The 20,081-nt window shown below is 51.4% G+C and overlaps 1 protein-coding gene across 1 annotated transcript; it reads right to left on the bottom strand.

Moving 5' to 3' along the window:
* Positions 1-12,389: 12,389 nt before the first annotated feature.
* IRX6 (iroquois homeobox 6) lies at positions 12,390-19,734 on the bottom strand. The gene is made up of 6 exons (XM_045986737.1): positions 19,690-19,734; positions 18,505-18,762; positions 17,666-17,775; positions 17,145-17,452; positions 15,685-16,296; positions 12,390-12,493 (listed from the first exon to the last, which is right to left on the bottom strand). The coding sequence occupies exons 1-6, from the start codon at positions 19,732-19,734 to the stop codon at positions 12,390-12,392; spliced, it is 1,437 nt and encodes a 478-aa protein (XP_045842693.1).
* Between the last annotated feature and the right edge of the window lie 347 nt (positions 19,735-20,081).

The raw sequence follows: 20,081 nt of genomic DNA on the forward strand, positions 1-20,081 counted from the left end.
TCCCAGGCAGCTTTTTCCAGGAATTGTCTTCTCCAAGCATCCTTACGGTCTTACCTAGAGGCCCTCCCCCGTGTCTCTTGTTGAGGGAAACAGATCCTTTCACCTGCTTTCAGTAGCTGCACTTGCTACTCACTGAATTTGGATTGCTTCCTCCTTACTCTTCACATGCACGCCCATATTCAATCTGAGTGGCTTCTCCTGATACTTTCTGGATTACCCCACCTTCCGTACTTGCTACTTTTTGCCCGTGATTCCTCTTTGTAATGGTACGGGACCTCCAGATCCGAGCCCTACCAAAAAATGGCAAATATTTTAAGACCGTGCTTTGAATCAGTTGGCATCCCTAGCTCTTAAGTGTAAAGCCCGCTGAGGAAATGTTATTGGCATGACACAATTTGAATGTAGGCACAAATGTTAGTTTCAAAATGTAAGGGCGTGGTGGGCTTTTAAAAATATATTTTTAAAATATGGGGGGCATCCGAGCCTGGTGGTGGCAACAGTCTGGTCAACTCTTTGACACCTGTCAATAGTCCTCTAGGGTCTGGGTTATTCTATGAGAGGGGACACAGCTGAGTAGTTTACAATTTCATTTGTTAAAACGTTAAAGTTCATCCCTGTGACCCAGCTATCCTATTTTTTAGGTCCCACCCAAATAGACCTGCTTGCCTATGTGCCTGGGGAGATGACTATAAGATGTTTAATTCATCAGTGTTTATAAAGCTTAAGTTTGGTTGGGAGAGGGTCAAACACAAATGTTCATCAGTTGGAGAATGGGCCAAATGGGCCTCCAGGAATTCACACTTTGGATGACTGGTGATCAGTTAAGAGGAGTAGACTACACTTCCACTCATGAAAGGGCATAGTTCTCCCAGAAGGTTGATACCATTTATGAAAGGAACACACAAACACCAACGCTATCTCCACATGTCTGCATGGGCTTAACACATATTTATGTCATGCAAAGAAAAGGCTTAGTAGGCACCACGCCAAACTGACAGAAGGGGACCTCTGGGGAAGAAGAGACCAGGATTCTCTTGGGAGAGGGCACATGGCCAAAGGGGATTGTAGCAAAGACCGGCTGGCACATGGTCAAACCCATTTCCTCTTCTTTCCGATAACCCAGCTACATGGCATTTCCCAGCTTCCCTTGCAGTTAAGTGCAATTATGTGATTAAAATCTGGCCATTGGAAAGCAGGACAAGAATGCATTACCACCTTCCAACAGAGAACCCTCTTTGCCTTGTCCTTCCTCTGCAACCCGGAAGCAACATTTCAAGATGGCGGACCCATAGATGGAAGAAGCTAAGTTCCTGGACCTCTCTTCCCGGGAGAGAGCTACCCACAGATGAGCAACACCGGATAGGATTTCATTAAAGCAAGAAACGGACTTCTCTTTTCTTAAGCCACTGAGATTTTAGTGTTTATCTGTGGGAACTACCCTTGCCCGAAACAAACACTGGAATTTTAGTATAATTGAAGTGTTTTTACTTTTTACAAAAGAAGAGTGTGGGGCACCTGGGTGGCTCAGTGGATTAAGCCTCTGCCTTCAGCTCAGGTCATGATCCTGGGGTTCTGGGATCGAGCCCCACGTCGGGCTCTCTGCTCAGCGGGGAGCCTGCTTCCTCCTCTCTCTCTCTCTCTCTGCCTGCCTCTCTGCCTACTTGTGATCTCTCTCTCTGTCAAATAAATAAATAAGATCTTTAAAAAAATAAAAAGGAAGAGTGCATTTATATGTCATTTGTGCAAATAATATTTTCAAAGAAAGATGGAGCGAGAGCTAACCCTATGTGAGAAGGAATCAGGAGTCTATGTGAATGATAGCAGATGCTTTTCTGGAGTCCCAAGGCTCCAGGTGAAGTTCTGCCATGCACCAACCAGAAACATTCACTCTCTATTCTTCTAGAAGGGCATGAATCAAGACACTTGAAAGTCCAGACTCCTAATTCTGCCATTGGTAGAACCTTGATTAAAGCACTTCCCTTCCTTGGGCCTCAGTTTCCTAGCCTGTAGAAAAAGGTGAAGTGTTTAGGATGGGTTCTCCAGGAAGCAGCTTCTGAGACTCTGGGGTTGATTGGGGATGTTCTTGACAGGTGAGAAGTGAAGGAAGAAGGACTGGGCAGAGGGTTAAGCTGGACTGTGATATGGTTAAAACGAAGACCTCAGCTGATTCCATGGGAAGCTGGGATGGACTTTTAGAGTCGTCCCCAATTGGGGCAATGTGGCCAAGTCTTTGTAACTATCCATAATAGTTAGGGTGGGGCTTGACCTTGAGACCTGAGAGCCATCAGCAGCCAAAATTGTTAGCAGCCAGAAGAAAGAATGCCTCAGTCATGATGGGGGATCTGGATGGGCATCCCAGAGTCTACCACATACACCAGTACCTAAGTCCTATGGTTGGGGACGGAACCCATGAACAAATAGACAAAAAACCAAATAGACAAATAAATGCAAGTCGACTGGGTTTTACTTCTCTCTTGTTCTCGGAGGGGTGTGGGCAGTAGAATTCTAGGAAAAATGAAACTGCACAACATTAAGTCCAGAGAGGTCCCTAGACAGAGGTGGGTCCAAATCAACTTCATTTAGTCACTTTTCTGCGTGTGCATTTAGTATCAATGGATGATTTAATAACGATGAATGGGCTGAGTGGTTGGTGCCCCTCCGATGGTCTGAAATTATCAGGGACCTGACATATGTCAGGAAGGTGAGAGCCACAGTCATCTCAGGGTGGGGGTGGGGTAAGGGACTCTGGGTGAGCTTCCATACTGTGATCCCTGTCTGTCTGATTAGACAAAACCCTAAAATTAAAACCACTTCTGTTCAAATTGAAAGCCAAGACTGTGGTACAATTTTGGAGATGTGAAGACTTTAGCCAGGAAGCAGCAGGTGCTAGGAAAAATGATGCCAGGAGGGAGTACATCTCTATCTTCACGATGCTGTAGAGTGTTTTCACAGAGGTCAGATTTGACCCTGGAGTTCTTAGTTCCCGCTCATGGCGCGTGGCAGCCCAGAGAGGGTTTATTTTGGCGGGGGAGCTCCTTATTGATTCTAGAACTCGCTTTCTCCAAAAGGTGCCCATTGCTTTCCAGGGGGTTGGACATGGCCCTTTGGTATACAGGATGAAAATGTTAGAACATTCGCTTATATGCATATAAGTGCCCACTTACATAAAAATAAAAATTTTATATTAAAAATAAATGTTTTTAATATATTCATATGGTGTATATTTCTACCATGTAGAAATGAATGAACAAAAAATCCCACACCTATATATGGGATGCACCTTTGAAAAATTTTTGCTAATAGTAACCTGTGTCTTCTAGTCTGGAGAAGGGGATCCCTTAGGAGATCCTGGCCCCTCTTTAAGAATCTCATGACCAGTAAAGATGTTATCTCCCCAGAACACTGCATGTGTACACACAGTTCTGCACACCGTTGTAGGGGGCTTCGGACAGCCTCTGAAATCGTCCTGTGGGCCCAGGGGCAAAGTTCTCAGTTTTGCATGTCCTCACTCAGGGATTATTCTAGAATGTCTTGAGGCTGTCTTGGCATCTGGTCACCCCGCAGGACCCTCAGTTAAGGAGCCTGATGTTCAGTGTGGTGGGGCCCTATGGGCTTCTTCTCTTGGAGACTTCCTGAATCCAGGGTAATGGATCCAAGCAATAGGTCTTATCCTTTCATTCACCTCATCAGGACAGCTCAAGAGAGCACAACAGTCCTTTTTGCCCACCTCTTATCATTTACATATGTGTATGTACACACACACACACACACACACACACACAGATTTATTAGTATTTTTCGTTATAAAGTACAATCTTGCAGAACACATGAAAGCAAACACAAGAAAGTACCCATAATCTCCTCTTTCAGAGATAACCACTGTTCTCATTTTGACACATGACCTCGTACCCTATTTTTCTATGCATGTTTGTACTTACAAAGAGCTTATTTTTAACAGCTTTAGTGAGGCATAGTTGGTACACGAAAACTGCCCATATGTAATGGACACAACTTGAGGGGTTTGGACACATGCCTACGGGATTGAAGCCATGATCACTTTCAAGGTGATGGACAGATCCATCCCCTCCCAAAGTTTTCCTGTGTCCCTTTTTGATTGTTTTGTTTCGTGGTAAGAACACTTCACAGGAGATCTATTCCCCTAGCAAACGTTCAAGTGCACGGCACAATATCTTTAATGATGGGCAGGCTTTTCTGGAATGACAACAAAACAGATAAATCTCACTTTAGCCTATCTAGATGAAAATAAGTAAGCACATGCGTAAATACTGAGGTGCCCAGCCTCTTGAACCAGGGCAGAATCTGGGGCTCTTTTCTCTTCAGATGCCTTTGATTTATAGTCTGACTTTCTGCAAAATGGCCCCTTCCCTTGCTCCTTCCCTCTCTTCCTTTTCTGACCTTCCTCTCTCCCTCCTCATTCATTCATTTTTCCACTTTGGGTTTTTGGGGCATCTACTTCGAATCAGTCCCTGAGCTTGGAGTAGGGAGCCAGTGGATAAAACTGACTCTTCCCTGCTCTGGTCACGTTTAGGGCCTCCTTCCCGGTTGATTTCGTGCTGCTATCTCCTCCTTTCTTGGGCCTGGCCACCCTCATCACATCCGACTTGTAGGCATTCAGTTTTCTCTTACAACCGACACTTCTAGAAACCTCCACATACTCAGGAGCCTTCTCTGACGATCAGTATTCCATAAACTGCCTCCACGAGAGGCCTCTGTCTGCTGAATTTATGGCTTGGCAAAGCCATTTCATAAAAAATGATTAATGATAATTAACATTTTAACTTCAGGCCATTTAATGGCACCCGACAAAGGGGTCAAGTGAAACTCATGGGCATCATATGTCAAATGTCACAGTTACGGGATGGGGCGGATCGGTAGCTGAGAGGGAGCCGTGGAGAGCCTGTGAGGAACCATACATGCTCAGCTTCCCCGCCCACCCTGGGCTGCCTCCCCTGCCCACGGTCAAGGTACTATTGCCTCCAACCCAGATCTCAAGTATCTTGGGTGTATGTTCTAGAATTCTGCTTGTAATGAATGTAATAATACCAGACTCCTTTCTCCCTCTGTTTAATACCCAACATGCTGCCCACTAAGGAAAGCCCACTGAGGTCCAGCACTAAGAGACTTAATTCTCTCAATGTCCCAAGTTGGCTTACCCTACAACTTGTTCATCACACTCTCAAGTCTCTGAGCTGATGTCCTCACTGCCCGTTCATCTTCATGTCCTCATTCCACTTCCTCACCCCCTTCCAGGCTCCCCTTTGCTTCCCTCCTCCACACTCCTTCCCTTCTCTTCTTGTGCTCTAAGGGTGTACAGATGACCCTTCTGTGATGCGCGTCTGGTTCCAACCTGTCCTCAGGAACCCCTCTTCTGAGGACAGCCCCGCTTGCTGCTCTGCCCCAGCCTCACCACCAACCACCACCAGTAAAAAATTTCACAGAAAGTGAGGCCAAGAACCAGTGTGTTTCAGAACTTGAAGATCGGAGTCCTTCTGTGGAATAATGAGATGAATGACCAAAGCCTAGACAAGATGGCCGACACCATGCACTAGATTTGGTTCCTCGCGGGGGATGGGAGCTTGGTGTGGAGACAGTAGCTGGTAATAAAAAGGAACACATTCCTAGGCGAGGGAGGAGGTCAGCTCCCAAGGATGGTGGCAAAACAAGACTTTGACCAGAGAGTAACACCATAGGCCTGGGTTCCATCTTTGGGGAGTAGCTCTTTTTTGAGAGAATTGGGACCTCACGGTGGGCGCTTGGGACTGTAGTTTAAGTCATGATCCCAGCGGAGATGCGAATGGCAGGCTGAGGCTCTTGGATACTTCCCAGGAAGATCGCCTGCAGAAGAAGTTAATACGGTCCTGGCCAACATTTATGGGGCATGCGTGCCAGCCGCTGAGCTAAGCACTTAACATTCATCAGCTGACTTTGTCTTCCCATCTCCCGACCAACTAGTTTTATCCCATTTTATCGGTGAAGAAGCTGAGGTTCAGGAAGCTCGTGGCACTGGCCTGCTATGGCCTGGCTACCGAGTCATGGGGCCAGAACGGGAACCCAGCTTACCAGCCCGATTTCCACATTCTTAATCTTGTTACCAAGCTGCCCCGTGAGTCGCTTAGCGAGTCATGGTGACCGCTCAGTGAGAGAAGGGAGGGGTAGAAATAAAGAGTAGATAGTAATACCGTGTTTCCTTTCAAACACGTTTACTTAAAAATAGAAAAGTGAGTCTATGTAAAGAAAACTACCAATTAAAAACAGTACAAATTTGGATAAGGCCTGAATCTTGCAGGTAAAACGAAGACTAGCAGAAGCAGGTGAATTCGGAAATGTACATGACAGGCTCCAGTTAATGGTGCTGGTGGGAAGCTTGTTTGAGGAACCATAGGGCAGAATGAGGAATTTTCCGATGGACTTAAAAAAAAAAAAAAAAATCCCCGCTGTTAGGCCCTGTAACAGTCCAGCGATTGGCAGCTTTCTGACCTTGCCTCGAATGTCAATGTCAATAGCTGTTGTCACCAGTCGATGGGCCTCCCTTTTGGTACTTAGAGATTCTCTTTATGCACTTAAAAGGCATCATTAGTACCAAGTACCTATTAAAGCGGTCTTGCTGCTGAGAATGATTTTCTGAAGCAAATGCAGAGGAAACGTGTTGAGGGTTGAAGTCATTAGCTGTGACCACAGAAGGACTGACCGTGGGCAATGATGCCATTAATCTTGATAAGGGGAAGTGTGAGCAATTCATAAAATCCACTCGGCGAGGTTTCTCCCTAAATGGACACCTGAGTGAATGACCCCATGTCTTTGCTCTCGCTAAGAGGGACACGCGTGAGCTGTGACACGGACATGGCATAACAAGGGAGGCAGGCAGGGCTGCTGGGGGTGGGGACACAACAGTGACTCCAGGCCCTGTGGGGAGGAAGGGGTGGCTGGAGGGGGATGGTGGTGGAAGAGAGGTTGTAGCCGGCATTGGAGATGATGCTTCCTGGGGACCAGGCTCAACTCTAACACTTACCTGGCAACTACTTAATCCTCTCACCATCTGGCAAGGCAGGCACTATTCTCTCCCATTTTAGCATTGGGGGAACTGAGAGCCGTGGGCAGGCATCACCTGCCCACGCTGACACAGCCAGTAAACGGCAGATCTGGGATTCAAACCCAGGTAGTCTGGCTTCAGAAGCCATGCTCTTACCACTTTGCTAATACAGTATGATCTTAGATGAGATGCTCTCAGCTTCCTTCTGCCTTCGCTTGGGGTATAGCATGGGCTTTGAGGTCACACACGCCTGGATTTAAATGCAATTCTCCCGCTTCCTAGGTGTCTGGCCTTGAGTAAGGGACTTGGCTTACTTAAGACTTAGTCTTCATTTATGGAGTGAAGACTCATTATGCAATTATATGGAGTGTCAGGCACGTAACAATGCTTTGAATACATATGGCATTGCCCTCTTCTTTGCCATCAAGGCTACCAAAGCTCATTGCCAGGCCAAGACTCAGATGTGGGATGTGGATGGACAGCAGGAGGCCTGCCTCAGCCAGAACCTCTGTGGCCAGATTGCTGACCAGACAGTCAGCAGCCTCCTCCCAGTCACCTGCTCCCTAACTGGCTTGTCCATCTTGGTTTCTGCCTTAGAGTCTGTTATGAATGAAAAGTTGGTTCCCTCCAGAATTTATTAATAACATCCTTGGCCCCAGTGGTACTGTATTTGGAGACAGAGCCTGTGAGGAGGTATTAGTGTTAAGTGAGATCATAAGGATAGGGCCTTGATCCAATAGGACTAGGGCCCTTATAAGAAGAGAAGGGTACCTCACACATGGTCTGTCTCCACTATATGAAGTCACGGTGAGAAAACAAAGCTATCTGTATGTCAGAAAGAACTGAATGAGCCAGATCTTGATCTTGGACTTTCCAGCCTCCATAATTGTGAAAAATAAATGTCTGTTATTTAGGGAATCCGGTCTAGGGCATTTTGTTATGGCAGGCCATGCTGACTAAGACAGAACCCCAAGTCCTCACATCGGGTGGGAGAGCAAAGTCAGAAAGTGCATTTAAAACTGGACCTTCACCAAGGATCCAATTCTGGTAAAGATGGCTGTAAATTCTTTGCTACATTTCCTGTTGAGTGGTAGACTTAATTTCCCCTCCTCTTGACTCTGGACAAGATTTAGCGACTTGCTTGGCCAACAGAATACAGTGGAAGTGACCTCTGGGACTTCTGAGGCTAGGTCATGACCTTGAGACTTCCACGCAGACCTCTTGGAATACTTGCTCCCGGAGCCTCGCCACCATGATGTGAGGCCTCTCAAGCAGCCCTTAGAGAGGGTAGAAGCTTTCCCGGGGGTGGAGCCTCAGGTCCTCCTTGGAAGTGGATCCTTGAACTCTAGTCAAGCTGCCTCTTCTAATACCAAATGGATCAGAAACAAACCATTCTCACTGAACCCTGCCCAAGAGGCAGATCCATCAGCAAAATCAATGACTGCTCTTGTGTTGGATTTTACTGGCCTGGGGTCTAGCCCAGGTGTTGGTGTGAAAACCTGAAACAAAACAGAAGCTCTCTCTGGCTTATTTTATGAAGCTCAAAGGTTGAGAACTATTGCTCTGGACCCATCATCATTATCATTGTTGGCATCATTGTTCTCGGGCAGGCTCTCTAAGACTTTAAATAGAGACAAGTTGGAATTTGGAGATAGTTCCAGGCAATGAGGGAAGACATCAGTCTCTGAAGGTCTCCTGAGTAATAGTCACCCTTTACATGAACACAGAATAATTCACCAAAGGGTAGAATGTGAACCAGCAGTGCGTACCATCAAGGTTGGTCACAGCATTAAATAATGCCGGATCTCAGAAGCACTCAAACTATCCACTTTTCAACTCTCTTTCAATCCTCTGATTATACAAAGATAACAGATTTCATATATATATATATATATATATACATACATATATATATATATACACACATATATGCATATGTGTGTATATATATATATATGATAATAGGCTACCTATCTGTTTATATTGACATGTATACACACACACACACACACACACACACACACACACACACACACCATACATGCATATCTGCCCCTGGTTCCTGGCCCAGAGCTCTTAAAATCCATGTAATTTCCTAAGTGCTATGAACACTAGGAATATCTTTTGTTCTAATATTTATCCTTGGACCTCAGTTCCTAACACAGAATTCCTAAATCCCTTGGAATTTCCTGGGTGATGGGAGTGTCTTTTATTCTGGGGTCCTGGGTGGGAAATTGTCATAATTAGAAGTTTGGAATTTTCAGCCATACCTTCCCATCTCCAGAGACCCAAGGGAGGCTAAAAATGGTGGTAATTATCTCTTACGCCTGTGTGATGAAGCTTCCATAAACATCCCCAAAGTATGGGGTTTGGAGAGCTTCGGGGCAGGTGAGCACATTTGGATAGAGGCAGGGTGACATGCCCGACCTCCATGGGGACAGAAGCTCCTGGGCTCTGGACCCTCCCAGGTCTCACCCATTACCTCTTCATCTGTCTTCTTTGTCATGTCCTTTAATAAACTGGTAAACATAAGCGTTTCTGTGAGTCCTGTGCGTTGGTCTAACAGATTAGCTGAACCTGAGAATGGGTTTGTGGGAGCCTCTGATTTGTGACTCAGTGGTCAGATGTTGTGGGTAACTCTGGGGACCCACTCCTTGTGACTGGCATCTGAAATGAGGGCTGCCTTTGGGACTGAGCCCTTAACCTGCCCCACTTGATGCTATCTCGAGGTAGACAGTGTCAGAATTGAGCTAAACAGTGGGACACCCAGCTTGTGTCACAGAATATCGCTTAGTGTGGAGAAACCTCACACACAGCTGGTGACCAGAAGTGTCAGAAGTGAAGAGAATGTGGGGGTGGTGAGGGTGTAAAGGAGAAACCCAGGAGGAGACACAGAAATTTTTCCAACATGGCGCCCGCTTGGCTCTAACATCTCTCCAGCTCTTGGCAGAAATCAGGGAGTTGTTTTACCAACCCAAATCCAAGTAACCTTGTTCTTAATCTTTGTTCCTACAGCAACCAAGTGAGAAAACTAAGTGAGAGGAATTATGAGGAAGCCACATTGTTTATGATGATCCCAACTTACCAGGAGAAAACGGAGTCTCAGAGACATTTGGTCACTTGTTCAAGGACTCAGGTCACCATTTCTTTCCCATCTCCAACTTAACATTCAGTGAAGAAGATCACACCGACAGAGGGACCGTCTGCCATATAACTAGGAGATATCTACGGATGGGGAGAGGAGAAGAGGAGGCATAGAAGGTGGGAGAAAGAATGAGTCATGGAGGAGAGTAAGACTTGTTGGCTTAGGGGCTGCATTTCAGAAGTTACATGAGGAAAGAAATTGGTTCAAAAAATGAAGAACTTTCTAGTGCCAAGGCTGCAAGGGGCTATGTCAGAACACAGCAAGAGGGCGACCTCCTCCATTGGTCCTTTTATTTGCTTAAGATGCAGTCTTTCCTCCTTGGTTGGCTTTTGCCTGATAGGTAGGGATTCTTGACTACCTGTTCATGTTTGGGGGCAGAAATCTCTTACACGCTGAGGTTCAAGTGACTCCTAAGATGCTCCCACCCTGAAATTCTAGCGTATCTTCAGACAGCTGGGAGAGGGGACTTGGTGTCCTAAATGGCCTCCTCCCCCTCCAATCTCTGCAAGCCTTGAGCTTTGGGATGGTGCTGGCCTTGGAGGGCAGGGGCTGCAGGAGGAGCTGAACCAGATGAAGAGATTGAATGTGAATCCAGATTAAGTCCGGGAGGAAATGTTTGCATGTGTTATTGGGACATGATTTACTTTTGGGCCGGCAGCAGGTATCCTAAGTCCTCATGCTGAGCTTAGGGCTTGGCCACCGGAGGTGCAGCCACTGCTACTTAGGTTAGAGACCCATCAGGCCACACAGGGTGCTTGTTACAAAGGCATATCTCCTGGTGTGATCCCTCACTTGTGGGCTGATTCTCCTGCTAGAAATCCATGGGCTACATTTTGTCAAACACCGACCTGGTGTGTCCCAGGGAAATGTGAGGAGGGGGATAGGTAGGGGATGCTCCCAGCCAGTATATGGGGGTGTACCCAGGAGGCACTGGGGTTCCTTTCCCATCAGACATTCCTGAGAAGGAAGGAGGTCAGCATGGAGTTCCTGTGGCATGAGACCATGGATGCACAGACTTTCAGGGTCGCAGAGACACAGGCTCTTATTCATAATGGAATAAGGAATCTTGAAAGAATAGAATGCAGGGGCACCTGGCTGGCTCTGTTGGGAGAGCAAGGGACTCTTGATCTCAGGGTCGTGAGTTCGAGCCTCAAGCTGGGTGCGGAGTCTACTTTCAAAACATAGAATAATAAAAAATCATAGAATGTATATGCAGTAGAGCTTAGCGGTTAAGAATAAGTCATATTTGGAGTTTGACTTTGCTTCATTAGCTGAATAACTGACACAGAGTTACTTCATCTCTCTGAGCTTCTTTCCTCATTCATGAGATGGGCATAGCAGAAAGTGTAATATAATGTTATCCAGCACCGTTGTGACATACAAATGAATCAGAGCCTTTAAAGGACATGGCATTGAGTCTGACACAGGGTAAGGACTCCAGATGCTCCATTATCATTAGCGAGGTCATAGGATCTTAGAACCAAAAGTGATCATAGAGATTATCGAGTGAGTCCGTTGGCCATGTAAGTGACTCCCAGGGGAGAGGGATCAATAAAGGAAGAAGACTCCCTTGGTTCAGCCTCTCCTCTCAACCTAGCCTCCTACTGGGGTGCTCCCCAGTCCAGGGAAGGGGCACTGTGGCCATCAAGCAAATTTGGAGGGCCAGCTCCTAAAGACTGTTCGAACCTGAGAACATCATCTTCCTTTGTTTCCTGACTCCCCCCTTTGCAGAGCTCACATGCCAGCTGTCTGTGGGCCCAGCTGGCTCAGCTGGGGAGAGGGGGGTTGTGTTCTCCCTCCCCCTGCTCTGGTGTTTAATCAAAATAGTATTCAAAATATGATTCTGGGAGATTATATTGGGAGATTTGCAGGAGGCTCTCAGTGGGGGCAGAGATGGTGGGAACAGATTGCCACTGGGGGCCCAAGGCTGGGATAATCGCAGGCTCAGACGCACCTTTCTCAGGCCTTCCCCCTTATTCCTGGAGCTGGCCACCAGCGTAGGACCAGATCCCACACCAGGATGGAGCAAAAGCTCCTGCCTGTATCTTACAGCTGGGGAAACTGAGAGGGGAAGGGGCGTGTCCACGGCCACAGCAAAGCAGACCTGGCACTGAGATGCTCAAGCTCTCTTCTGGGATTCCAGCCACTCTTTCTGCCCTTTCTATACCCACTGTCTGCAGCCAGGCTCTAGGCCTAGATCCTGGGACCCTGGGCTGCAGGCTCCTGCTCTGGGTTGGGAGAGGTGGGGAGCAGCTCGGCCTCATAGACAGGGGCCAGGGAGACAACTTCTTGAGGTCCTGGGTGGGGAGGCAGGCAGATCCAAGTGGGCCTCCTTTCCTGGGACTCACTGTTCTATAAAAGGCTGGACCACTGGAGGCAGAGTGTAGGTCAGAGCTCTCTTCTCCCCCAGGATCAACCACATGACCTGGGGCTTAGGTGCAGCTCTGCTCTCTGGCCTTCAGGGTCCCTCTCCAGGTGCTGACTCAGTGTGGTGCTGAGTCCCTTTCCCTTCTACAAAATGGCTAGCTGGAGCCCTACTCCCAGCCAGAGGCCCTCTGAAGGGGCTTCTGCTGGCCTGGCAGCCTCTGGAGGGGTCTACCTGGCCCCTCAGGAGGGGGCGGGGTCGAGAGCGCCTTGAAAGAAACCTCCAGCTAATGCTCTTTATTACAAACGTTAATCCCACAAAGCCGACTGGAAATAATGTTTATCTTTTCGCAGTTTAATTTCCCGGACCCTAAGCCCCCGGTCAGTGAGGGCGACTGGAGGTCCCCGGGGAGCTGGGGGGGCAGGAGCAGCTGTTGCCCAGAAGCAAAGCAGAAAGCAGGGAAGGGATCACCCAGGGGAAGAGAGGGAAAGGAGCATGAACCAGAAAGGGGCATTGGGCCCTGAGTGGAGAGCTGGGGTCCCTCTCTATCGCGGATCCCGTGTGACCCTGAGCCAGTCGCCTGCCCTTCCGTTTGGCCTCAGTTTGCTCATGTGAGGAAGAGGTTTGTATTTTGTAATTTGTGATTTCTAAAGCCCCTTCTGACCCCTGTCATTCTATTAAAATAAAAACAACAACAAAACAGCGTGGGGCTGGGAGGTGCTCCACCGCCTGTTCCCCGCTGTTCTTCCAATCATTCCTTCTCCGCAGTCTCCAAGGAGGTCTACAGCCTCCCCTGAGGAGGTAAGCACTCGGCCCTTCCTGCCCCAGACATCAGTGCCAGGCCCTAGTTGGGAAGGCTTCACCGGGGCCTGGGCCGCCCAGGCTGGAGCCCCGCGGTGGAAACGCAGCTCCCTCAGGATCTGGTCGGTGGGCACACACCCGGCTGTCCTTCCCCTGCCTTCCCAAGCCCCGCACCAGCTCCCCGCAGCTCCCCTCTAGAGCCCCATCCCGGGTCCACTTCCCTCTCTCCGCATCAGCGGCGGCCAGGTCCCTCGCTGGCTCAAGCCGAGGTGACCAGGCCAAGGATTGGAACTCTTGCGCTGGACGCGGACAGCTTCCCAACCCTCCTCCCCCAGCCCGACTCCAGAGGCCCTTGCCGCGGGGCACAGAGTCCCCTTCCCAGCCCGTCCCTCCCATTGGTTGGCCTGTACCGGAAGTGATTGCTGACACTTGAGTAAATGGAAGGAATGGCCCCTCTGGCCTCCGAGGGACCCAGCCAGCTGTTGCTCTTTGCCATTTTGTCCGACGGGAGGAACTCGGGGATCCCAGCTGGGTGCCAAGGGGCGACTAGGATTATGCCCATCGCCTCTCCTTCCAATAAACTAAAACCCAAGTAGGAGCCCGGGAACAAATACATCTTCCAAACATCCCGACTGCTCCCCATCGCCCCCCCCCCCCCCCCAACGCTCACTAAGCCGCGGGCCATCAGGCCGCTTGGCGAGTTAGGTACCGGGCAACTTCAGGTGGGCGGCGCCTTAGTCGCCCCTGGCTTTGGCCTTAACCTCGCCAGTTCCTCTCCCTGCCGCGAAAGGGACCCAGGTTTTGCAGCTCCTGCGGCCCCATCCCCGGAATCCCTGGCCGCATTTCATTCTCCCCTCCACCCCGGCCTCTCCCAGCGCCCCTGGCACAGACTCGCCATACGGGTGGGGTTTGGTTTGATTATTTTTGAAGACACAAGGAATGGGGAGGAGGAGAAGACGCAGGTGGTCCTCAGGGGGCCAGGTTAGCGTTGAAGTTACACAGTGAAAAGGGGCGGGGTAGGGGTGAGCGGCAGGAGGTGCTTCAGACACTGGAGCAGGAGGAGGGAGGGAGACTTGGTATACGGAGGGAGTGCACAGGGCGCACTCGCTCAGCCTTCCCACTGGGCCTTCCCCAAGGTGCCCCACCGCCACCTCCTCCAGAGGGTCTGACTCCAAGCACCTCCGCCTGCCTCTCCCAGCTCTGCGTGCAAGAAGAGCCGGTAGAAGTGTTTCTGTGTGTTTTATCTGTCTCTTAGGCGAAGTGAGAGACCCCCAGTCCCCGGCCAGGTCTCCCAGCTTCCTAGCAGGAAGGTGAGTTCGAAAAAAGTAGGGCTTCTTTCCAAGATTCCTCCGCAAATCGCTGCCGTTGCGCTAACCTGCTGAGAGAGGAAAGGTTGATTAAAACCCGCAGGGCCGCTTGGTGGCGATTTCCAGGAAATCGGAGGTCGGCTGGTGTCTGATCCGAAGGGACTCCAAGGTCTAGAGGCAATTTGCTTGCCAGGAGGAACTTTTGGACCCCGTTCTGTGTAAATTCAAATAGCCGCGCAACCCAATTTTCTCAGCCAGTAGCTAATCCTGAGAGAAATGATTACGAAGAGCAGAATCTGACAGTAATTGCTGGAGGCTGCCTGGTGCTTGGGGGATGTCCCATTGTGGGGTGCAATTCCCTTCCACTAGGCAGAGTCAAGGGCAGGAGACCGCAGACTGGCTGGCAGTCACTCCCTGCTGTGTGTGTGGGGGAGTTCTGGAGGGCGAGTGCTCTCCGGGGACAGCACCAAGCCTGGGCTACACTCACCAGGAGTTTTGTGGGTTCCTCCCGGGGAGGGGGGACGGGGCTGCAAGCCGGACTTAACCATTGGCCTTAAGCCAATTCCATGTATCTGGCCCCTCACCCCAGACTTCTTGGAAAGTCCTGGTTCCTGCGCCGCCCTAGCAAAACTCTTGGTACAAGCAAGGCAGGAGCCAGCTGCCTCCTCTGAGGGGCAGGCAGGAGACAAGGATGTCAGAGTCAAAAGGTCATGATGGTGCCCATCGGGAGCCCAGGTCAGAGAACTAGGTTGCCCATCTTTTCCATGACTTTCTAAGTGATCGTAGGTAAGTTACCTTCTCACCCTGAGCTTCTTACTATTACTTGGTTTTAAAAGGAGAGGGGACCGGTACTTTTATTTCTAAGTTCTGGTTTCCAGGAGTGCTGCGGGCAGTCCTGCTCTGGATCTGAACAGGGACATGCCCGAGGGGCAGAGAGGCCATATGCCGTCTGGGCGGCACGGTGGACAGGTGTCTTTGGAACAGACACACCCATCGCCTTTGGGGACCCAACTACCTTCTGCTCCGGACGGGTACTGGCAGTGCACTGCAGGCTCCCTCCGCCGCGGGCAAGGCGCACAGTTCATTGGCATCCCCTGCGCGGCAAAGAGGCGGTTTCCAAAGGCTTTGGCTACACGGGAAGGCTCTTCGCACCCGGAGTTTCTGGGGACAGCGGCGCACTGGCCGCCTGCGCCTGCAGGCTGTCCCGGAATCACGCGGCACTCGGGACTTCGCGGCCTGGGAGGGTTTGGAGTTGCGCCTTCCACCGCGCCAGCGGCCGCCGTGTGCGCCAGAGACCAGATGCGCGGTTTCTCGCTGCAGGGGTAGTGCATGGTCAACGTAGGGCCCCGGGGCCCGGCCCGCAGGAAGTCAGCTTCCCCGGACCCCGGGGGCTCCGGGAAGGAAAAGGGGCGCGCCGCCAGACCGCACTCCAGGCGCTCCAGCCTAGCCTCCCTAGAGGCGGTGCAGGGCGCGGGCAGCGACGGGGAGTCTTTGTGGAACTCGGCCAGCCTGTCCGTAGCTGTGGCTACTGCCTCCTCGTCTTCGGCCTCCTCTTCCTCCTCCTCTTCCCCTAGGTCTTCCAGGTCACTCAGCCGGAGCCCTCGAGCCTCCTGGCTTGCAGTACCATCTGCAGGAAATCAGACACTAGTGAGAAAAGCCCCAGGTCCCAAGGGAAATCCGCAGGAGTGCGCATCCCTAAGAAGCTTTTAGCAAGATGGTTCTGCACTTAGGGCATTCTCAGCTTTAAGCACCGGGCTGGCCAAACCATCCCTTACAGTTGCCCCAGGGCTGGGGGACTTGCCCTTGGGAGTGAACAGAGGCCCTAGTCCCGCCCCTACTTCTTGGAAGACGACTGCTTTCCGGTGCAAGGAAAGGACCACTTTTTACTGCCCAAGACCTGCATCCCAGTTTCTCCACCATAAAACAAACAGACATCCAAGGGGACTCCCCCACCTCCCCCCGAATTTCTACACCCACAGGTACCTGGTGTGTATTATTTAATTCTGCAAATATTTACTGAGTGCCCTCTATGTGCCAGACATCATTAGACATTTAGGTCTCAGGAATTTAGGGAATACAGTAGCAAATAAGACACTGTTTAGTGGCGCTGCTGTTCCCCAAGGGGCAGACAGATCTCCAGTACCTTCTCATAGTGGTGAGTATACAATACAATAGACCGATGTCCTGGGGAATAACCGGGAAGCTAAATTAGCCTGGGTAGCCGGCCAGGAGAGGCGTTCTCCAGCCCACACTTCAGAGATCAAGAAGCAGCCAATTATGTAGGGAATTCCAGGCAAAGGGAAGTGTCCAGGCAAAGGCCCAGAGGTCTTGGGGGGAGCAGGGGGCAGGTACAAGTGCAAGAGTAAGTAAGGGAGTACCACCCTAAAAGCCGCCCCACAAGGCGGCTGCAGAAGTGCTACGGGCCTGACGGACAGCTGGAAAAACCCCAAGGCTGGTAGTGAGCATCTCTGGTACCTTTGGTATCACCGTTCAGACAGCCCAGGGACCCCTCTGCTCCACTCTCAGCCTTCCTCTCCTCCCCGCCTTTGTTCTTGGGCGCCCACGTCATCTTGTTCTCCTTCTTGAGGCGCCGGCGCGCGTTGGCGAACCAGGTGGACACCTGGGTGAGGGTCATCTTGGTGATGATGGCCAGCATGATCTTCTCGCCCTTGGTGGGGTAGGGGTTCTTGCGGTGCTCGTTGAGCCAGGCCTTGAGCGTGCTCGTGGTCTCCCGGGTGGCGTTCTTCCGGCGGCCCGTGCTGCTCAACTCCACTGTTCCATACCTGGGGAGGGAGAGAACCTGTCACAGTTCTGGGTCTGAGAACCTGGGGCTGCAGGCAGGAGACAATCTGAGGCCTGGAAATGAGGTTCAGGGCTCCTTCCACCTCAAGCACCCTCCCGCCCCACCCTTCCCGGGCTTTTCCCAGATGGGCCCTGTGGCAGGGGAGTGGAGGAGGACTTGCAAGGCCGGCTACCCATGCACCCCCATGCCTTACCGGTCATACTGGTACTGCCCCAGCGTTGGCTCATAGGGGTAATAGGCTCCCGGTTGCCCTAGGCCAGGTGTAAAGTTCCCTGCAGCCTCTTTAAATTCATACTGCGGATTCTGGGGGGGGGGGGGGGGGGGAGCGGGGTGGGAAGAGAGAATTCAGGACAACGGGTTTCAGGAAGAGGCTGGGTGGTATAGTTGCTAAGAGTCCCTGGGGTAAAAGTCTGGTTCAAATCCCAGGACCACCACTGCCATTGGCTACGTGAGCACAGTTGTTTAACTGCTCTGTGCCTCAGCTTGCCCTTGGTGTCTGGGAATAACAATAGTACCCGTAGGGTATTGAAGAAGAGCTTTTGGCAGAATTCTTGGTGCAAAAGAGGCAGTAGTTAAATATTAACTCTTACTTGTAAGGTTACTACTTGTGACTCCTCCCCAGCCCCTCCCTGTCAGCTAGGGAACTTCCCTGCCTTACTCCCTCCAGAGCTATTTCCGGGCCCCTACAAATCTTTGTGACTTTGGGTTAGGTATTTGAATGCCTCTGCATCTCAAAGTCCTCATCCATAAACTGAGCCTTACGTACCTCTGCTGGTGCCCAGAATTAATAGAAGCACAGATGTTTTTAAATCAGAATGGCTTTCGGCAAAGTAAAATGCTGCAAAGATGTGTTTTCTTCCCCCCCTTCCCCATGGCTATACACAACCCTACCCATCTCCTTCCCTCCTAGTTTTACCTCCTTCCTAGATTTTCACTGGAGATAGCACACTGAGTTGCCCCCTTTGCTGCAGTCATGGCCAGTGGCCCGTCGGGTCCTGGAGCACTGACCCAGGCTCCGTGCGGTGTACTCACCAGCGCTCCGTACAGCGCAGGCGGCTCTGGGCTGTAGGGCAAGTAGCCTGGGTAGCTCGGGGCAGCTGCGGCGGTGGCGTATGGGGCTCCGTAGATGCCCAAGGCCGCGCCCAGCTCTGGCCGCGCACTGCCCAGCAGCCGACCGTCGTAGGATGCGCAGCAGAGGGCGGCCGCCGGGGTGGAGCCTGAGGCCACATCGGGGACGGAGCCCGGGGCGGATTCGCAGCAAGTGGCGCTGGAACTTGCAGACACCAGAAACTATGGGGCGAGAGAGGTGCACTGCTGGATCCCGCCCTCATTCCACATTGACTACATGCCGCCGTGTTTAGAGCATTCAGCTGGGATGGGAATTATCTTAAGGCGCAATTTATCCAAACTGACCCCTTACAGATACTCCTAAAACGTTGCTAAGGCTCCAGGGTCTCAGGGGTCCAGGCGAAGAGAACATTCTGAAATGCGAATTACAGGAGGCCAACTCCGCTGGTTCCCTCGCCTATCCCTCCTCCCCCCACCCCCACCCCCATCACAGGCTCCTACAAAGGTAGAGCTAGAAGTTAGCCCTGGAGACCACCACCACGTCTTACTCTTGCTCCCATTTTACAGATAGGGAATGAGGACCAGGGAGACTTGTCCAAGATCACAAGGCGGGTCAGAGGTCAAGTTGGAACCAGACCCCACAATCTGGGTGGAAGCTGGAGAACAGCGGTGGGTGTCCCCAGAATTCCCTCCAAGAAACCCTTGTCACTGCATAACACCCGCCCGAATCTGGAAAAATCGAAGGAACCGGAAGCAGAGAGCTTGCACCCACTCAAAGAAGGGAGAGAGGATAAGAACAGAAGTCAACAAGCAAACAACTGAAACATGGTGAGGTGGGCTCTGGGGGTCACCTCCGGTATCTGTACAATAAGGCAGCCTTGTCTGGAAGATTTCGATATCCCACCCACTTCGTCGAGCGCGTGGTCGGTGCCCAAGTTTCGGGTCACACTATTTCCCAGCTTGCCCTGGGGGAATGGAACGTTCTCGGCCAGAGATTGGGGGTGTCTGAGAGGTCTGTAGTACGTCGTACCTGCTCAGTCTGGCTTCCCGGGAGACTCCTGCGAAAGGAGGGCGCCCAGTGGCGGGCGCGTGCACTAGGCACACCCACCCCCCAAGTCTGCCCCCATCCCCCATGGAGGCACCTCTTACCTGGGAAGCGCCGCCATACGGGTGTCCAAAGTGCGGGAAGGACATGGTGGCTGTCCCTGGACCGCCGCCTTCTCCTCTTGCGAGCTGCCGCCTCAGCCCCGCGATTCTGCGCCTCCAGCCGTGCGCTGCCTCGGTTCCTTACGCGGCAGCGGGTTCCCAGCGCCGGATCCTCAGCCCGCTTGGCACGACTGGAGGCAGAGCCGAGGGCAGTCCGGCTGCCAAGCCCTGCGCTCCAGAAGGCGCCCCTCCGACCCGCGTGGTCCGGAAGACAGAAGGGCCCATGGATGGGCAAGGAAGGGGAGAGGATGCGGGCTCCCAAAGTCGCGCGGTGGCGAAGCAAGGTGAGGCGCGGCGCGGGGCTGTGCGGCTCCCAAGGTGTCCCAGTCCAAGGT

Source organism: Meles meles, chromosome 19, assembly GCF_922984935.1.
Source record: "Meles meles chromosome 19, mMelMel3.1 paternal haplotype, whole genome shotgun sequence".
NCBI classification, from domain to species: Eukaryota; Metazoa; Chordata; class Mammalia; order Carnivora; family Mustelidae; genus Meles; species Meles meles.

Excerpts from the sequence above, each read along its gene's own strand:
- IRX6 (XM_045986737.1), bottom strand. The coding sequence starts at position 19,734 with ATGTCCTTCCCGCACTTTGGACACCCGTATGGCGGCGCTTCCCAG. Across the intron at positions 18,763-19,689 it reads CGTATGGCGGCGCTTCCCAG|TTTCTGGTGTCTGCAAGTTC; the intron begins GTAAGAGGTGCC and ends CTCGCCCCATAG. Across the intron at positions 16,297-17,144 it reads TCTGAACGGTGATACCAAAG|ATGGTACTGCAAGCCAGGAG; the intron begins GTACCAGAGATG and ends GATTTCCTGCAG.